This window comes from Lichenostomus cassidix, chromosome 8 (assembly GCF_008360975.1).
Source record: "Lichenostomus cassidix isolate B80296 chromosome 8, HeHo_3.0, whole genome shotgun sequence".
Classification (NCBI taxonomy): domain Eukaryota; kingdom Metazoa; phylum Chordata; class Aves; order Passeriformes; family Meliphagidae; genus Lichenostomus; species Lichenostomus cassidix.
This window is the reverse complement of record NC_139489.1, coordinates 20,100,414-20,114,580: the sequence shown is the minus strand read 5'-3', so window position 1 is coordinate 20,114,580 and position 14,167 is coordinate 20,100,414. Positions and strand designations below refer to the sequence as shown.

The window sequence follows — 14,167 nt, the reverse complement described above, 5'->3', positions numbered from 1 at the left end:
GGTGGGAGTAGATGAGGGAGGTGCTCAACACATCTCAGCTGGCTCAGTGTTTTGTATTTGCAAAACACTCAGGGTCTTCTAATGGCGCAGTGCAGCGTGGGCTGCAGCATCATCACTAAGTTGTCATGTTGCCACTGAATAAAAGATATAACTGGAGTACACTTCTCTAAGCATCTTTTCACTTTGTTTTAAATCAGTAATGGTTTAGCATGAACTAGCAGAGCTCTCGGGTCATTGCAGAAAAATTATTGCAGTTTATGGCTTTATTTTGCCAGGTGGTGTAAATCTGGACCCAAATTTTCATACCTTTGCAGAAGTTACACAGTAGCCTTTCATATTTCTCTCCAGTTGTGTACCAAAGGGCATGTGTGCAAATGTAATTGGAAGTATTTCAAAGCATCCAGCTCAATTTTTGAGATGTTTGTGTTGTAATATGCTATTGTAATCAGTCTCTAAAATATGTGGAATAGAATGCTCTGCGAACTAAAGCCTCCTTGCAGAGAGCTGTGCTTTGCTGCATAATGTCAACATGATGGAGCTGATTTAAGGATGCTATGCTTGCCCTCAATATGAATTTCCTTGCACTAACAGCCCCAGTTTAAATCTCATTGTGAGATTCTCCTGTTCTTGAAATCGGTAGGAAGTAAGTCAGTTTTTTGAATTTTGTGAGAGCAACTTGTCCTTGGCTGATAGTCACTGCTGATTGCCTCATGATCGAAATGCAGCTTTAGCTCTTTAAAGAAACAGCTAAATGTGATGAAACTCTCTTTATTCTCCTTGGAAATGAAACTAAATTCTTCAAAGTAAGAGTCCCATTTCAAGGCTCTTTCGGCTTAAAAAGGAAGTTGAATTCCCATTAAAGTACGTGTAACATTCAGAGCTCAGTGGTGCAGCATTTCATTAACAGAACACCCTGCTGAACTGTCTGCCATGGACTGCTATTTCTATGCTGAGGACACTGGAGTTTGTTCCTCCTGCACTTGTCAGCATATCTGGGGATTGAGTAGTGCATGTGGGGAACAGACCTGGTAGCTCTTTATTTTAGCCCCTGTGTGCCCCTCATCTGTAGCTGCTTAGTGCTATTTCTTAAGGTTCACCTAAACATCTATTAAAGGCAGAATTTCTCCTTCAAAGAGATTATGGCTGAACTCCTTATAACCTAGACATTTTGAAAGGCAAGAATAGATCCTTGGGTCTATTGAAAAAGACTTCAAATTTAAGCAGGAAATAAAGTAAGAACAGGGGCTCGTGTTGGATACTGGTTCCATGAGCTGGAGCAATGCTTTGGGTTATCCACAGAGAGGTTTTGTAAATCTGGAAAATACACAGGGTTTCATAAATTTCTAAAAAGTGTGAAAGATTTGGAAAGTAATTCCACTCAGTCTTTAGTAAGAGAATAAAGTGAGTAAATTGATCTACAGACAAGTGCAAATCAAAAGACTGGCTCTAGATTCAGCCAGTGGCATCAGTGCAATTGTTATTACATGGTTTTCCATGTCCATGTGAACAAAAGACAGATAGTCATTGGCAAGAAAAAAAATGCACATAAGGAAGTACCTGTCCAAGATGTAGTGTTAGATATACAACATAGTTTTGGGTATAACACTTTAATCATCCTGAACCTCAGCTGCCTATTGAAATCAGTAATGTTGATGAACACAGTCCCTTTAATATAATTATTTCAAGTTGATTTCAGATGTAAGTAGTCTTCCGTAGGTATTAATTACCATCAACTGAATTATGATGAAACTCTTTCCCCTTCTCTGTAGAAATCCTTAAACTTCCAGCACTGTCACATCTTTCTCTTATCACCTGATGATTATAGGTAACAATTTTATTAACAATTTAATTATTCTCTTTAGAAGCCAGGATAATTATAATGGGCTTGACTTGGCTTCTACCAAAAGTCTCTTTTAATGATTTTGGTATTGACTGTAGCCCAGTGTGAGAGAAGAACAGATCATAATCAACAAAACTATATCTCAACATTGCGCAGAGTTAGGAGAAATCAAAAGAGCAATGCCGTTAATATTTTACTGAACATCATGGTACTTTTGTTTGGGCTATCAGTCCCCTCTAAATTTATACTGACAGAATCCTGTAAAGCTCGATTCACTTTCATAGTGAATTTGTGCCATAAAAGGTAGTAGTCAAAGATCTGACAAAAAACTGGACTGACATTTATGAGATCAAGCTTTTGTTCCTGATTTTATCATACCCATGTTCCTTGTCAAAATCTTTACTCGCATGCCTAACATACAGAGGAATTTGAAATAGCTGAAAGGGCTGATCCATGTCTCAGGTGTATGGATCTTGGAGAACAGAAGGTGATCATGTAGACACTTATTAGAGAGAAATGCAAGGAAAAGCTAAAGGGGAACAACTCTTGCAGATTATTTGGTGAGCTGGTTGTATTTAGGACGCCGAGTAAACTAAGTATCAAAAAAGAAAAAGACAGCTATTTAAAAGGATTCTTATGAAAATTACATTGTTAGCAGCAGAGTAAAAAACTTAAAAAAATACATTTACAAAGGGTAAAGAAAAACTTTGCAATTATGATGAAATGAAGGAAAAAAGGAAAGAGTACAGGTTAAAGTACCGAGGTAGGCTAGAAATGATTGAGCAATTTAGTAAAGTCATAGAAATTAGCCTTTTTTTTTCCCCCTGAACATAGAAGAACCCAGACCACTCTAGAAAGGCTGTAGGGTAAGCAAATGCTTTGTAAGGTAGGGAAGCGAAAAAAATCTATTAACTACGGAAAAGCTTTGAGAGCTTACCAGGCCTATGGTGATGGGGGCATGTTCTGGAGGTGTGTCTGCAAGTTTACACAAACCATTATTCAAAAATGGAAGTAGTCTCTTGAATCAGATTATCAGAAGCAAATATTATTGGTCCAAGAATTTTTTAAAAATGCAGAAACAAAATTTTGACTGCTACTTGTGATTTTTCTAATTTAGTTTTTCTAATTGTCATGATGATTAACTATAAGAAGGAACTGTGGCAGGTGTGATTTTTATCCAGATTTTCAAGGAGATGGAGAATAACTAGAGACTGTCAAGTAAAACTTCTGCAGCAAGCAAGTTAATGGAAATTGTAATTAAGAGCAGAATTAGCAGTGAGATGAGTGAACATGGTGAGTATGAAGAGAGAAGTAATAATGTATAAACTTAGTAAAAGATTTTTTTCAAGAATTGGGTAGCATATGGATGCAAAAGATCAGGCTGACAATGTATCTTACTCTCCATAAACTATTTCACAAGATCACAAGATCCCTCAGTGTAGGGATTTTGTTTTTAAATTTATTTTTTTCCTTTATGGAATAATCATAGCTTGAATAATAAGAAACAGGCTAAGAATAAATGTCAGGAACTACCAATCAATCTTATGAAGACTTACACATCTGTTAAAAAAGTGAGTGAAGCATAATATAATAAATTTGCTCAGACTACAAAGGTATTGTGGCTATAAAGACCTTCAGAAGAATTTCTAAGATGCTGGGTGACAGAAATTAAGTGTTCAAGAGTAATGTATTCCTACAGATACTTGGCTTTACCATTTAGAAAAGGGACCTTAAGAGTAGTTCACTGAAAATGTTGACTTAATGCTCTGCATCAGTCAGAAAGGCAAATAGATTATTGAATTTTTTAAGACAGGAAAAAGAGTGAAGTGGAAACACCACAATGTCACCATATAACTTCATGATGTGCCCATGTCTTGAATGCTGCATGAAGTCCTGATATTGAAAAGATATATATAGTACTACAAGAAAAGGTAGAATGAAAAGCTGTCACAGATATAAGCAGGCTATGTAAGAGGAGAGATTAAATAGGTTGTGTTCCTTCAGCATAAGAAAGGGAAGACAGATTGAAGGAAAATAAAATATGCATCTGTAAAGTCACAGATGTTATGAAAAAGGTGAATTAGAAATGATTATTCATTTATTCTTCCTCTCAAGAACTAGGAAGGACCAAATGAAATTCCCAGCCAGTTAAAACAAAGATGGCTATTATTATTATTATTGTTGTTATTATTATTATTATTTTTATTACTACCACCCTTTGCACAATTGTGAATATATGCCCAGAACATTTGGACAACAAAAGTTCGAATGTCTTAAGAAGATATTAAGCAAATTAGTGGACAAAAGACTCACTGAGACCAATTAAATATGAAGACACTCATGAGTTCTTTGACTGAGAAAATCTGTGAGCTGCACCTTCCAGAGGTTGGATGCCTATGCTATATGAAGCTCATGCAGCTCACCACTGTCACACAGAGGGCACTGGTCCAACTCAGAACAGCTTTATTTTCTACTGTCAGATGATCTATTATCTATAAGCATGCAAGCATGATGATAACCACTTGACGCCCAAGTGTGAAAGGCTTTGAAGACCAGCTCTAAAATGAGCTAGGTAAAATGGTCAGAACATAGGGTGAAATGGGAATTGGGAAATGTAAAAAGACATTTCTGTTAAGTGTTTTAGTTAAGAGCTCAGCTCTTGAAAGATCTTGATTATATTCAGAAATTATTTGCTGAAATATTCAATTTACTGATACTAAATAATAACTACCTTAGTTTCACTAAATTTCCTTAAAATCTTCAGTCTGAAATATTTTCCCCACCTCTACAGATTCCTCATAACAAACACTGTCAGTGAATCAAGACATCCAAAATATTTTGAACAATTATGTCAAATAGTAGTAATATGTAACAAAAAAGCCTTGAATTCATTAGCTGTTAGATACTACAATACTTAGCTCTGTAGAACTACAAATTCTGATGTTAGAAAAGCTGATTACTTTAGGATTGCATCCATTCAGCATTTTTAAATTCAGAGCAGAAACACACCTTAACATCAGGTGTGCCTCTGCACCTGAAATAACTCTGAAATCCATCAAAAGTGCAAGCTTGTCTTTCAAAATTTGACAGGTGGACAAAATCATAGAAAACCTACTTCCAGGGCATCCATTTATTCGTGTGTAATGTTAAAAGGCCTTTTTTAACTTTTAATACCACTGGAGGAGCTTAACTTCTGTTAGTAGAGGCCATCAGCACCTTGCAAGTTAAAACCCATCAGCTCCTTCTAAACAGAACATTGGTTTCCATACTGTTGTATTTGCACGTGTGTAAAGGAAGTTAAAACAATACCTACTGAAGCCCTAACAATCAGCACGTGCTGCAGCAATGTGTCAGCAATGCCAACAATTGCATCAGTGCCAAGATAGGAAACCTCGGCTATCTTTATTTGCCTCAGGTCAGTAGTTTTTATCTGCAGTTAAGTAGGATGGATATTACTTTACTTACTCTTAAATGGCCCTTTTAAGGCCCCTTCATAAAAACGTCCTATCTGGGTGTGTCTGTGCTGCTATTGATCTCTTTATTCTGTCCTCATAAAAAGGCAGTGAGCAGGCAAATTGCACAGAAGTTATGGCCACTGAACAGGCTTAAAAGGAAAGCGTGACAGATTTTTCAGAGGAAAAGCAGTCCTGCTCATCACTGTTCAAATGAACATTTAATAATTCATAACAAGTGAGTTATAAGTTTCCCCTTCAATACGTTTCTAAATGTGAATAGATTAAATAGTAATTGCTATCAAGCTTTATGTTCTATTTCATGTACCTAATAAAAGTTTATCTAGTGGAGCTTACTTTGTATCTTTTTGATCTATTCCTAACTGACTGCAATATACTCTATTAAAATATTTATCATTGTGCTATCAAATATTAACCATTTTAAAATCATCTGACTGAAGAAAACAAATAATATTACTTGTTTAAGTTTTCATGAATATCCTGACATTTAGTTGTTCTGAACTCTCCTTTGATATAGCACTAAGAATACCGAAGACCCTATGAATTGTATTTACTCTTTTTAAATTGAGCTGCTTTGGAAATGCACTCTGCTCTCCTCCCTCACCACTGTCCATTTTGGCTCAGCATACAGAATCCTAGTTTTGTTGTCTGTAAAAAGTTATGATTCTGCTTCAGTACCAGAGAATATTAGAGAGTTGTTGTTTTTTCTATATGTTAGTGCATTTTTTAAACTATTTTTAGGAGAGTACAGAATGTTGCTTTTTTTTTAAGGGAAACATTTTTAGGAAGTTTCCCTAATTATTCACCTGCTTATCCATCTGAAATTATGTGGCTTTGTCAGGTAAAAATACCAGCAAGTTCCTAGAGTGTAATGGGAATAATTAAATGATGGAGAGAGTATACTTCTCCCTGAGTTGAGGCACAGTTGCATGGCAGCCCAGCCCAGCCTGACTGGCTGCCAGGCTTTCATCCCTCCCCAGCTGAGCAGGTTATGCTCTCCCAGGGTGCTCCTGCTTGTTCAACCAGTGGATGATTCATATCACAGAACTAACATAGCAGAAAACTATTCTTTTTTGGTTAGTGTCCCGCTGAGTTAGATCTGAAATCATTCAGTGAAAGGTCAAACAAGTGCCTGAGAGATTGCTAGGGGTGTGGGACTAAATAGTGGGGAATTGGGAGAAGAGGGATTGCAGGACTTGCAATTAGAGCAGTTTGGACAGCCATGAAATAGCAGCTTTGAAGCTGACACCTGGGCAAGATCAAAAGGAGAACAACCTCTTTGCTCCAATCCAATCCCTCACCTAGCTGGGGAAAAATTGTTCTGTTAAAGGTCAGCTGTATAAATGTTGCTACTGAACCATTTCTTTTTGCTTTGGAGAAAGCAAGTCCTGATCACCAGGTTATCAGAGTAAATCTCCTGAAGAGCTGCAGTCTGTTAGAAGCCTGGTGCTTTCAATAACATGGTAACTATGCTAACTAGTCCCTTCTTTTGAACCTCACTCTCTGCTTGATTTATGACCTGTTATTTTATTAGGCTTCTGCACACATAGGTATTACCTAATTCACAACCCCCATCCTGTTCATGGAGGCTTTCCAGCACAGAGACACCAAGAGAAAGTCCTTGAACTCTCACCAGGGACCCTCTAGTCTATTGCTTCTGCAGGTTCTTTCATGCCCCAATATCCCATACACTTTGTAGGCAGCAGTGCTAAACAAAGAGTAAAGCATGGTTCCCAACCTAGACATGCTACAGGAGTTATGTATAACTATCTAGTGAGAACATCCTATGTTTTCATCTTCTCCTCTGTGCTCTTCATAGAGGAGAGGTGCCTCACTTAATCATTTCTGTTAATATAATATAGTGTTTGTGTTCTGACATGTTTACTCTGACTAAAATATCCTCTCCCCAGAGAGAGATCAACCTTCCGCTTCTCCTTCAAATCTAGTATCTCATTAAAAAATAATAACATTCCATGATATTCATACTTTGGTGAACAACTTTCTATGTGTCCCAATATTTGTATGGTTGTTCTGTGGGTTGTGTATTTTGGAAAATATGCATTAATAAGCACACTCACATTGTTGTTTCTCAGGCTGAAAAGACCCAGGATATCAGGATGGCATTACACCTAAGCATGCTTCCCCTGAGGCAAGCGGAACCAGTGTTTTGCATCATCTGAAGATCAGGTCTGATAACACTGTAATTTTATTTGTATTCTTGCCTTGCTTGTCTTATACCTGTAAGCTGTACTTTGCCTTGAGTTGTAGCAGTGGGATTCTGGATTAATGTAAAGAGAATCACTGTGGATTTAAATTTGGAGCCATTTGAAGGAGAGTCTGTTCCTCTTGCATCCAAACCCCTGTACCCCTATGCAATTTCTTTAGTCTGCCTAACAGCCATGTAAGATAGGTATTGTGAAATCAGTATTTTGTGTATAAAGACCAGAGGCAGATGATTGTTTGCTGAGGACAACAATGCTCAGCTCCAACAGAACTTTATCCTTCTCAGTAAACTCTTTTCATATTTTACTTCTCTTCAGATCCAAGTGTGGCAGTGTGCTTACTAGTACCAGCCTTGGCACAAAAACACAGCAGAACTGAAAGCATATAGTATAGAGCACCTGTGCAGAGGGGAATACCACTGTATCCTGACCAGCTAAAAGCATTAAAACTGCTACTGATAAAAAGATGTAAAGATATATAAAAATATACAGGCAGATCTTCTATGGCTCCCCACATAGGCAGTTGCAATGGTGAACTGGAAAGCAAGGCATCCTGGTTCTACATTTCTATTTATTTTATTTGTATGGTCCCCTAGGCACAAGGTACTGGATACATCTGTGTACAAACATGTATAAAGGATCACTAAACTTCAAGGGGGAGACAATTGCATTTATATATATTTAATTTGTCTAGAAAGAAGTGCAGGGTGTATTTTTTTCAAGGAAGACTTTTTAAGAATTAGATGGTATCTTTTCCTCTTTTCTTGCTGAACGGTAAACCCAAACTTCCAAAAGAAATGTTAGTATTAAGTTCCAGATTTACAATTTCAAGTTTGATTTTCTTTGGCAATTCAATCTGCATGATGATTTTGATCAAGTGTCTCAGTTCTAACATTTGTAACACATGATAAAATCCACCCCAGAAAAGTTCATATTTAAATAATCATATAATAAGTTAAATGCATGCTGTGACAGAATATGAATTATCTGGCAGAGTGCAGAGTAACACAAGTTTAGTCTGGAAAACAGATACAAGCACTGAGTGCAGTTTGAGCATTGAAGATAAGAGTGCAATCCTTTGCCTGCTTCTATTTAAATGAATGACAAAGGGTAAAACAAGACGAATTCTTCAGATCTTGCTATAAGGCATCTGGCTGAAAACTCATTTGCTAATTGCTTAAGATTAGCACCATTGAAGCAAGATGATTAAAACCACTGATTCACTATTGGGTGCAAGGTACCATTGGTAACTCTTACTTGCTCTAGGCCTTTGTAATGCTATGCGTTCAATGTCTTTACTTGGTCTTTGTATGAAGGGAGATAGAGAGTAACGTTAGTCATTGAACCTTTCCTCACCTTTTCTCCCGTGAGGAAAATGCCTAATGAAAATTTGAGCTATGCTGCCAAACTGATATTGGCAAAAGAGTCATTTTTTCTTTGCCTGATTGGATAAATATGCAGCTGGTTTTAGAATCAATGCTTCTGTGAGTGAAATTAAAAAGTGTTACTTTAGAATGCTGCTGTATGTATGCAATGGACTTTAGTCATCTGAAATATCATGGCCAAGAAATGCAAAAGATGCAAACTATGAGCAGTACACATAGAAAATCAAGTGAATACTCCTGCTTAATATTTTGGCTTTCTGCGTTTAAATGTTTCTACCTTTTGATAAGGTTCCTTTTATCAAAAAGCCCTGTTTTCAGTTTAAAAATGGCCCAGAACAACTACAGTTGCAGGTTAAATTTCTTGCCAGGCTTGGAGCTTTTAGTTCTGTTTTAACGTTCATTTTTAAAGGAAATCATTCAGTTTCTATAAAATAGAAAAATCAAATATATGCTATACTATGCAGTGTAATTTCTCATGTTCCAGGAGTTCTAAAAGTGTTTCAGGAGCAAACTGTTCTGTTCTCAATTCATTCCCTGTGCTTTGATCCTGCTGGTGAGATCCATTGTGTGTCTGTGGCAGGGAGGCCCCGCTGAGCCCCAGCACGTTCCCCGCACGCCCCACGCCTGCGGCCGCAGGGGTTCTGCCAAGGGCTCAGAAGTAGCGCCAGGCGCAGCCACATCTATTGTCCCTCTTCTTCTGAGGGCAGCAAACCTTCCTGTACCAACCAGACCCCGCTGACCACTGTGTCTACAGCACAAACCCTGAATGCAGGAAGATAACAGCTGCTATCACAGTGCTTTTTATCTGGGAGGCAAAGTCTAAAATTGCATCTGACCTCTGTGTGCACAGAGACGCCAAGCGAGGAGCGCTCTGCCTGCATCCTCTGAGGGTTTAGATTAAATCACTACGACTGAGGTACCTAAATGAATAGTTCTGAGGATAATAGCTTCTGTGACTTCTACTTTGTGTGGTGCAAAGTAGACTCCAAACTGTAATTTATCAAATGATATATTGCCAGCCTTAGAAAACACAACTTGACTTCTGTGTTGTTTTTTCCCTAACAGGTCTGCTAATATATAAAATTATGACACTCCATTCACTTATAGAATCATACATGTAATTAAACTAGCTATGGTATAGATTTAAATTGTTTATTTATAAGTCAAGATTCTTGTTGCCCTAGGTCAATGGATTTTAGCAACAAAGCTTCATAAGAATAGATTTTCTTAATACCAATAGTTATGTATAACAAAAAGTAAACAAGCACACTCTCTGTTGAGAGAGTGTGTGTGGATCCATCTTTGCATATCTACGTTTCTGTACAGCAAGGCTTAGGGAAAAGCACATTCTACATGTCCAGACAAAAAGTCTTTCTGAGCTTTGCCAAGGCAACAGAATTAGTTCTTATTTTTATTGTATATTGGGGTCTGCTTGCTTGCCCGGTCATTTGTTTAGAATTCAATGGGAAAATAACAAAGCTAAAACTGACACACTACAAAATTAAATTAATTGGAATTCTGTTCCTCCGTGATAAGGCTTGAAATGAGATTTAAATCAATGTGTGGTTGGTAAAACATGACAATTTGATGTCTGTTCCATAAAAATGACAACCCCATCTAGTTGTTTTTCTTCTGAATTTGATCAGATAATTTGGTCAAACTTGGAGAATATCTAACAGTTACACAGTCAGACTGAGAATTGTTCAGAAAATTACAACATAGCGAGGGAAACTCAATTAGTTTTGTCAGCAAATATAAAGGCACTAGCTTGCATTTCCAGAAACTGTCCAAAGCTTTTACAGATACTCTTGATTCAGCTAAAATCAAGCTAATTATATGCTGGGCTCAAAAAATCCTTATTAAAAGAACATAATTTTTGTTAATAATGTCCAAACCTGAAAAGATAGGAATTGCTGAAATTAATAAGCAATTGTTTGATAAACTGGTGTGTGTGTATACACACACACACACACACACACACACACACACACACACATATATATATATATATATATATAAATGCCTGTAAAATTTGCTCCACAGCCCTCCAGACTTGTTTGGTATATCAGCTACTTAATATCTTTACACCCATTCTGCAGACACAGTGTTAACTTTTCTCTATTCAAATTCTACTGCAGAGAACCATACTGATTTCTGTTTTCATTTTTTTCCCTTGTAGTTCCTATCACTGCAATATTTCCAATGCTTCACAAATTCTAATGGTTACTCTGCCAGTACCTAGGATAAGGTGCAGCGTGGTGACAACCTTCTTCTGCCTAAGGGGTGTGAAGCAGAGTGAGAACCTGACTTCTGAGTGCTTTGTTTGGGAGATAACTGGGATCTGACTTAGTGAAGAATTAATAATATAGAACTTGGAGACTTAAAATACTATTTCACCTGCTTTCTGCTGCAACTCTAAGTGCCCAATAATTTTGTGAATCGAAACGCAGGTAGAAGCAGCTGGAAAATGAGAATACAGTTAACAACCACATGTGAAAATTATGGTTTAAATGACCTGCCAAACACAAGCAGGAGCTATCTGGTAGAAGCCGAGGAAGTCCAACTTTCTCAGGTAGCACTGAACAGTGTTGCCCACACAAGCTTCTTTTCTCTTCATATACTACCTTTAATGCTAATTGGTTAATTATCACAATAGTCCCTGAGATTCTTTATTCATTGGTTTTCTTTCCAGATATAATTTGTTGTCACAAGTCCAGCTTTTCTGATTCAGAGGTACTCATCACTTGGAGAGACAGCTCTAATCTCTAGCTTTATTGCTATTTTTTCTTTTCTATTTATTATATATGATTTGCATTTGTTTTTGAGAATTTAGAGCATTTGTATGGCTACTGACCAATTTTATAATATTTGGCTAATTGGTCTCAGTAATTTACATTTTCTTGCGTTTCTGAGTCTTAAGAATCAAAAGCAAGCTCTTGTAGAGACCTGTCTTTAATGAGTGTGTATTTAAGAATGCAGAGAGGCAGTGAGAGAAGGTAAAAGAAAAATGTGAGAGGACTCTCCAGAGTTTCTGGAAGTAGATAATCAAAACTGTTATAAAGAATAAATCTTAAGAATTTACTACAGGCAAAATTTGCAATAAAAGTCTAATCCTGTATATACCGAAGTGATATTTGTACTCACTTATTTACAAGACCTGTTAACCGGAAGAGAAGCTAAATATATAACTAAGCACTGAAACAACGTGTGTTCTAGCACCATTTAAGGCAAATTTCAGCTCTTATTTTTAAGGATGTTAAGTATATTTCCATTCTTTTTTTTCAACCATTAGCTTTCATCTAGCTGCCACTAATTATTACAGGTACCAAACCAAAGTGTTTTGCAGTTATTGTCCAGGGACAGTTTTAAGGTATGAAAGCATAATTAACTTAGTCAAGAAGCTGAAGTTTAGGACAGAAAATAGTGAACATGCAGAGAAACCACCTTCTTTCTTTCAGTAAGAATTCTGAATTTGGAGATAATATGCTGATGTTTTAGTATACAAAAGTTATTTCACAGTTGTCAAGACACATGTATTTACCTACATCAGTGGGAGCTCCTCCAGGTGTTTGTGGGAGAGAGAGGGCACTGAAAGTGTATTGGATTAACTGGATGGCACAGTCAGTGCCCTCAGCTGGGAGTGTCCCCAAGGTTCAGGCATTATGGCACTCGTACAGCCCAGAGCTGTTCTCTGCTCCCAAGCAGCGGCACATGACAGCACACGGACGAGAGGCAGCGGAGCTGCAGGAGAGGGGCGACTCTCAGAGTTACTTACGTTGACAGCCCAAGCTGTGCCAGATATATCCCGGCAGACATTTATCACATTTAGGCCCTGATGTTCCCTCCTTACACTCACAAAATCCTCTGTCATTACAGCGATCATGGACTGAACCAAAAGGGTTACAATAACAGTCTGCAGAAACAAGACAACACATACACACTGGATTCAGGTCTACATGTGGAGATAATTCATTCAATACCAATAAAGGGTGCATTTCCAGTGCTAAAGGTAAAGGAAGACTGTCTATTAAAGATATCTTGAGTAGTGAATATAACTACTATATGCCCATTTATTTGTTTACATGTGTCATTTCGGGAAGAGACGTTTTATGATGCAAAGAGAAAAAGTAAATGGAAAAGATATAAAGGCAGAAGATACCACGTTCTTTGAGGGTGATTGCAACAGATTCTCTTTGGCAAGAATATTTTTGACAATTTAATGAACATTAGAAAAGCTTTGTAGAGTATGGATAATCAATGTGCCGTCAGGGTGAAATGTTTCACTTTATTAAAATAAGCTTATCTGTGTTACTCAATATTTTCAGAAGTGCTTAATGTCTTTACAGAGCTATATAAATGCACTTTACTTGTTTCCAAGATAGTCTTCCTTTATTGGTTTGAGCAGCATAATTTATGTGGATATTTGCCATTAAACTGATGAGATTGTATTTATCAGTGACATTAATAAACCTTTTGCATATTCTGCAATGAAAAGCTTGAGGTGAGCACTAATGTAATGCAAACCCTTTAAAAACGGGCTTTATGCAGCCATTTTAATTTCTCTCACCTCCCAGTGTGCAGATGGAAAATGCAGTGAGGCTCATTCCCCGCTGTATATTTTTCACATGTGTTCAGCTAATTAAAGAATAAGTAGGGTAACACATTTCCTCCCACAACACTTACTGTGTTGTTCATTCACAGCCCTTTTCTTTAATGTGATTACAATATCCATGTTCAGCTTTCAGCCAGCTGAACAAAGGCGAGGAGCTAGCAGAGCTCATTTTTGGCACTCCTGTTCTTCAGCTTGGTTATTTAGATTTTTTTTTCAAATGAAGGACTGTATCTTATTTGTATGTAGACCCATGTAGACCCAGAGTAACTTCACTGTCAGCTGAGACCACAGCCATCTTTTGGGAGCATCTGGTCTCTGCTGTTTCCTGATTTGGGGCAACCTGCTGAGAGTCTGGATTTCTATGCCTGTGAATCAGTGCTACTTTTATGGCTATGTTTGGCAATTGTCCCCTAGCATTAGGGTAGCCTCAGTGGTATCATAAATGAAAAAATGAGTTGAACTGGGAAGTTGCATATGTATATATTTCCAATGAAAAAAACTGTAACAGGAACAAAATTACCAGAAAGACATTTGTCATCTGTTGTCTCACTGTTTATTAACTATAAATTACAGATGGCACTTTGAACATTTGGGATACTGAAGAAGAATAGTTACCTTTGGCAAAAGGGTTCCAC

At 37.3% G+C, this 14,167-nt stretch overlaps 1 protein-coding gene across 10 annotated transcripts in view; it reads right to left on the bottom strand.

Annotated features, from left to right (window-relative positions):
• The window catches only part of NTNG1 (netrin G1), a 157,477-nt gene that overhangs the window by 13,451 nt on the left and 129,859 nt on the right, over positions 1 to 14,167 (bottom strand). For 5 of the 10 annotated variants that reach the window (XM_085068236.1, XM_085068234.1, XM_085068237.1 and 2 more), the window contains one exon: positions 12,696 to 12,833. The exons of 4 other annotated variants lie outside the window; for them this stretch is intronic. In XM_085068236.1, coding sequence (XP_084924362.1) covers positions 12,696 to 12,833 — 138 coding nt within the window. Of the gene's footprint in view, positions 1 to 12,498; positions 12,662 to 12,695; positions 12,834 to 14,167 lie in introns of those variants that run through there. One more of the 10 variants, XM_085068241.1, reaches the window with a different exon arrangement.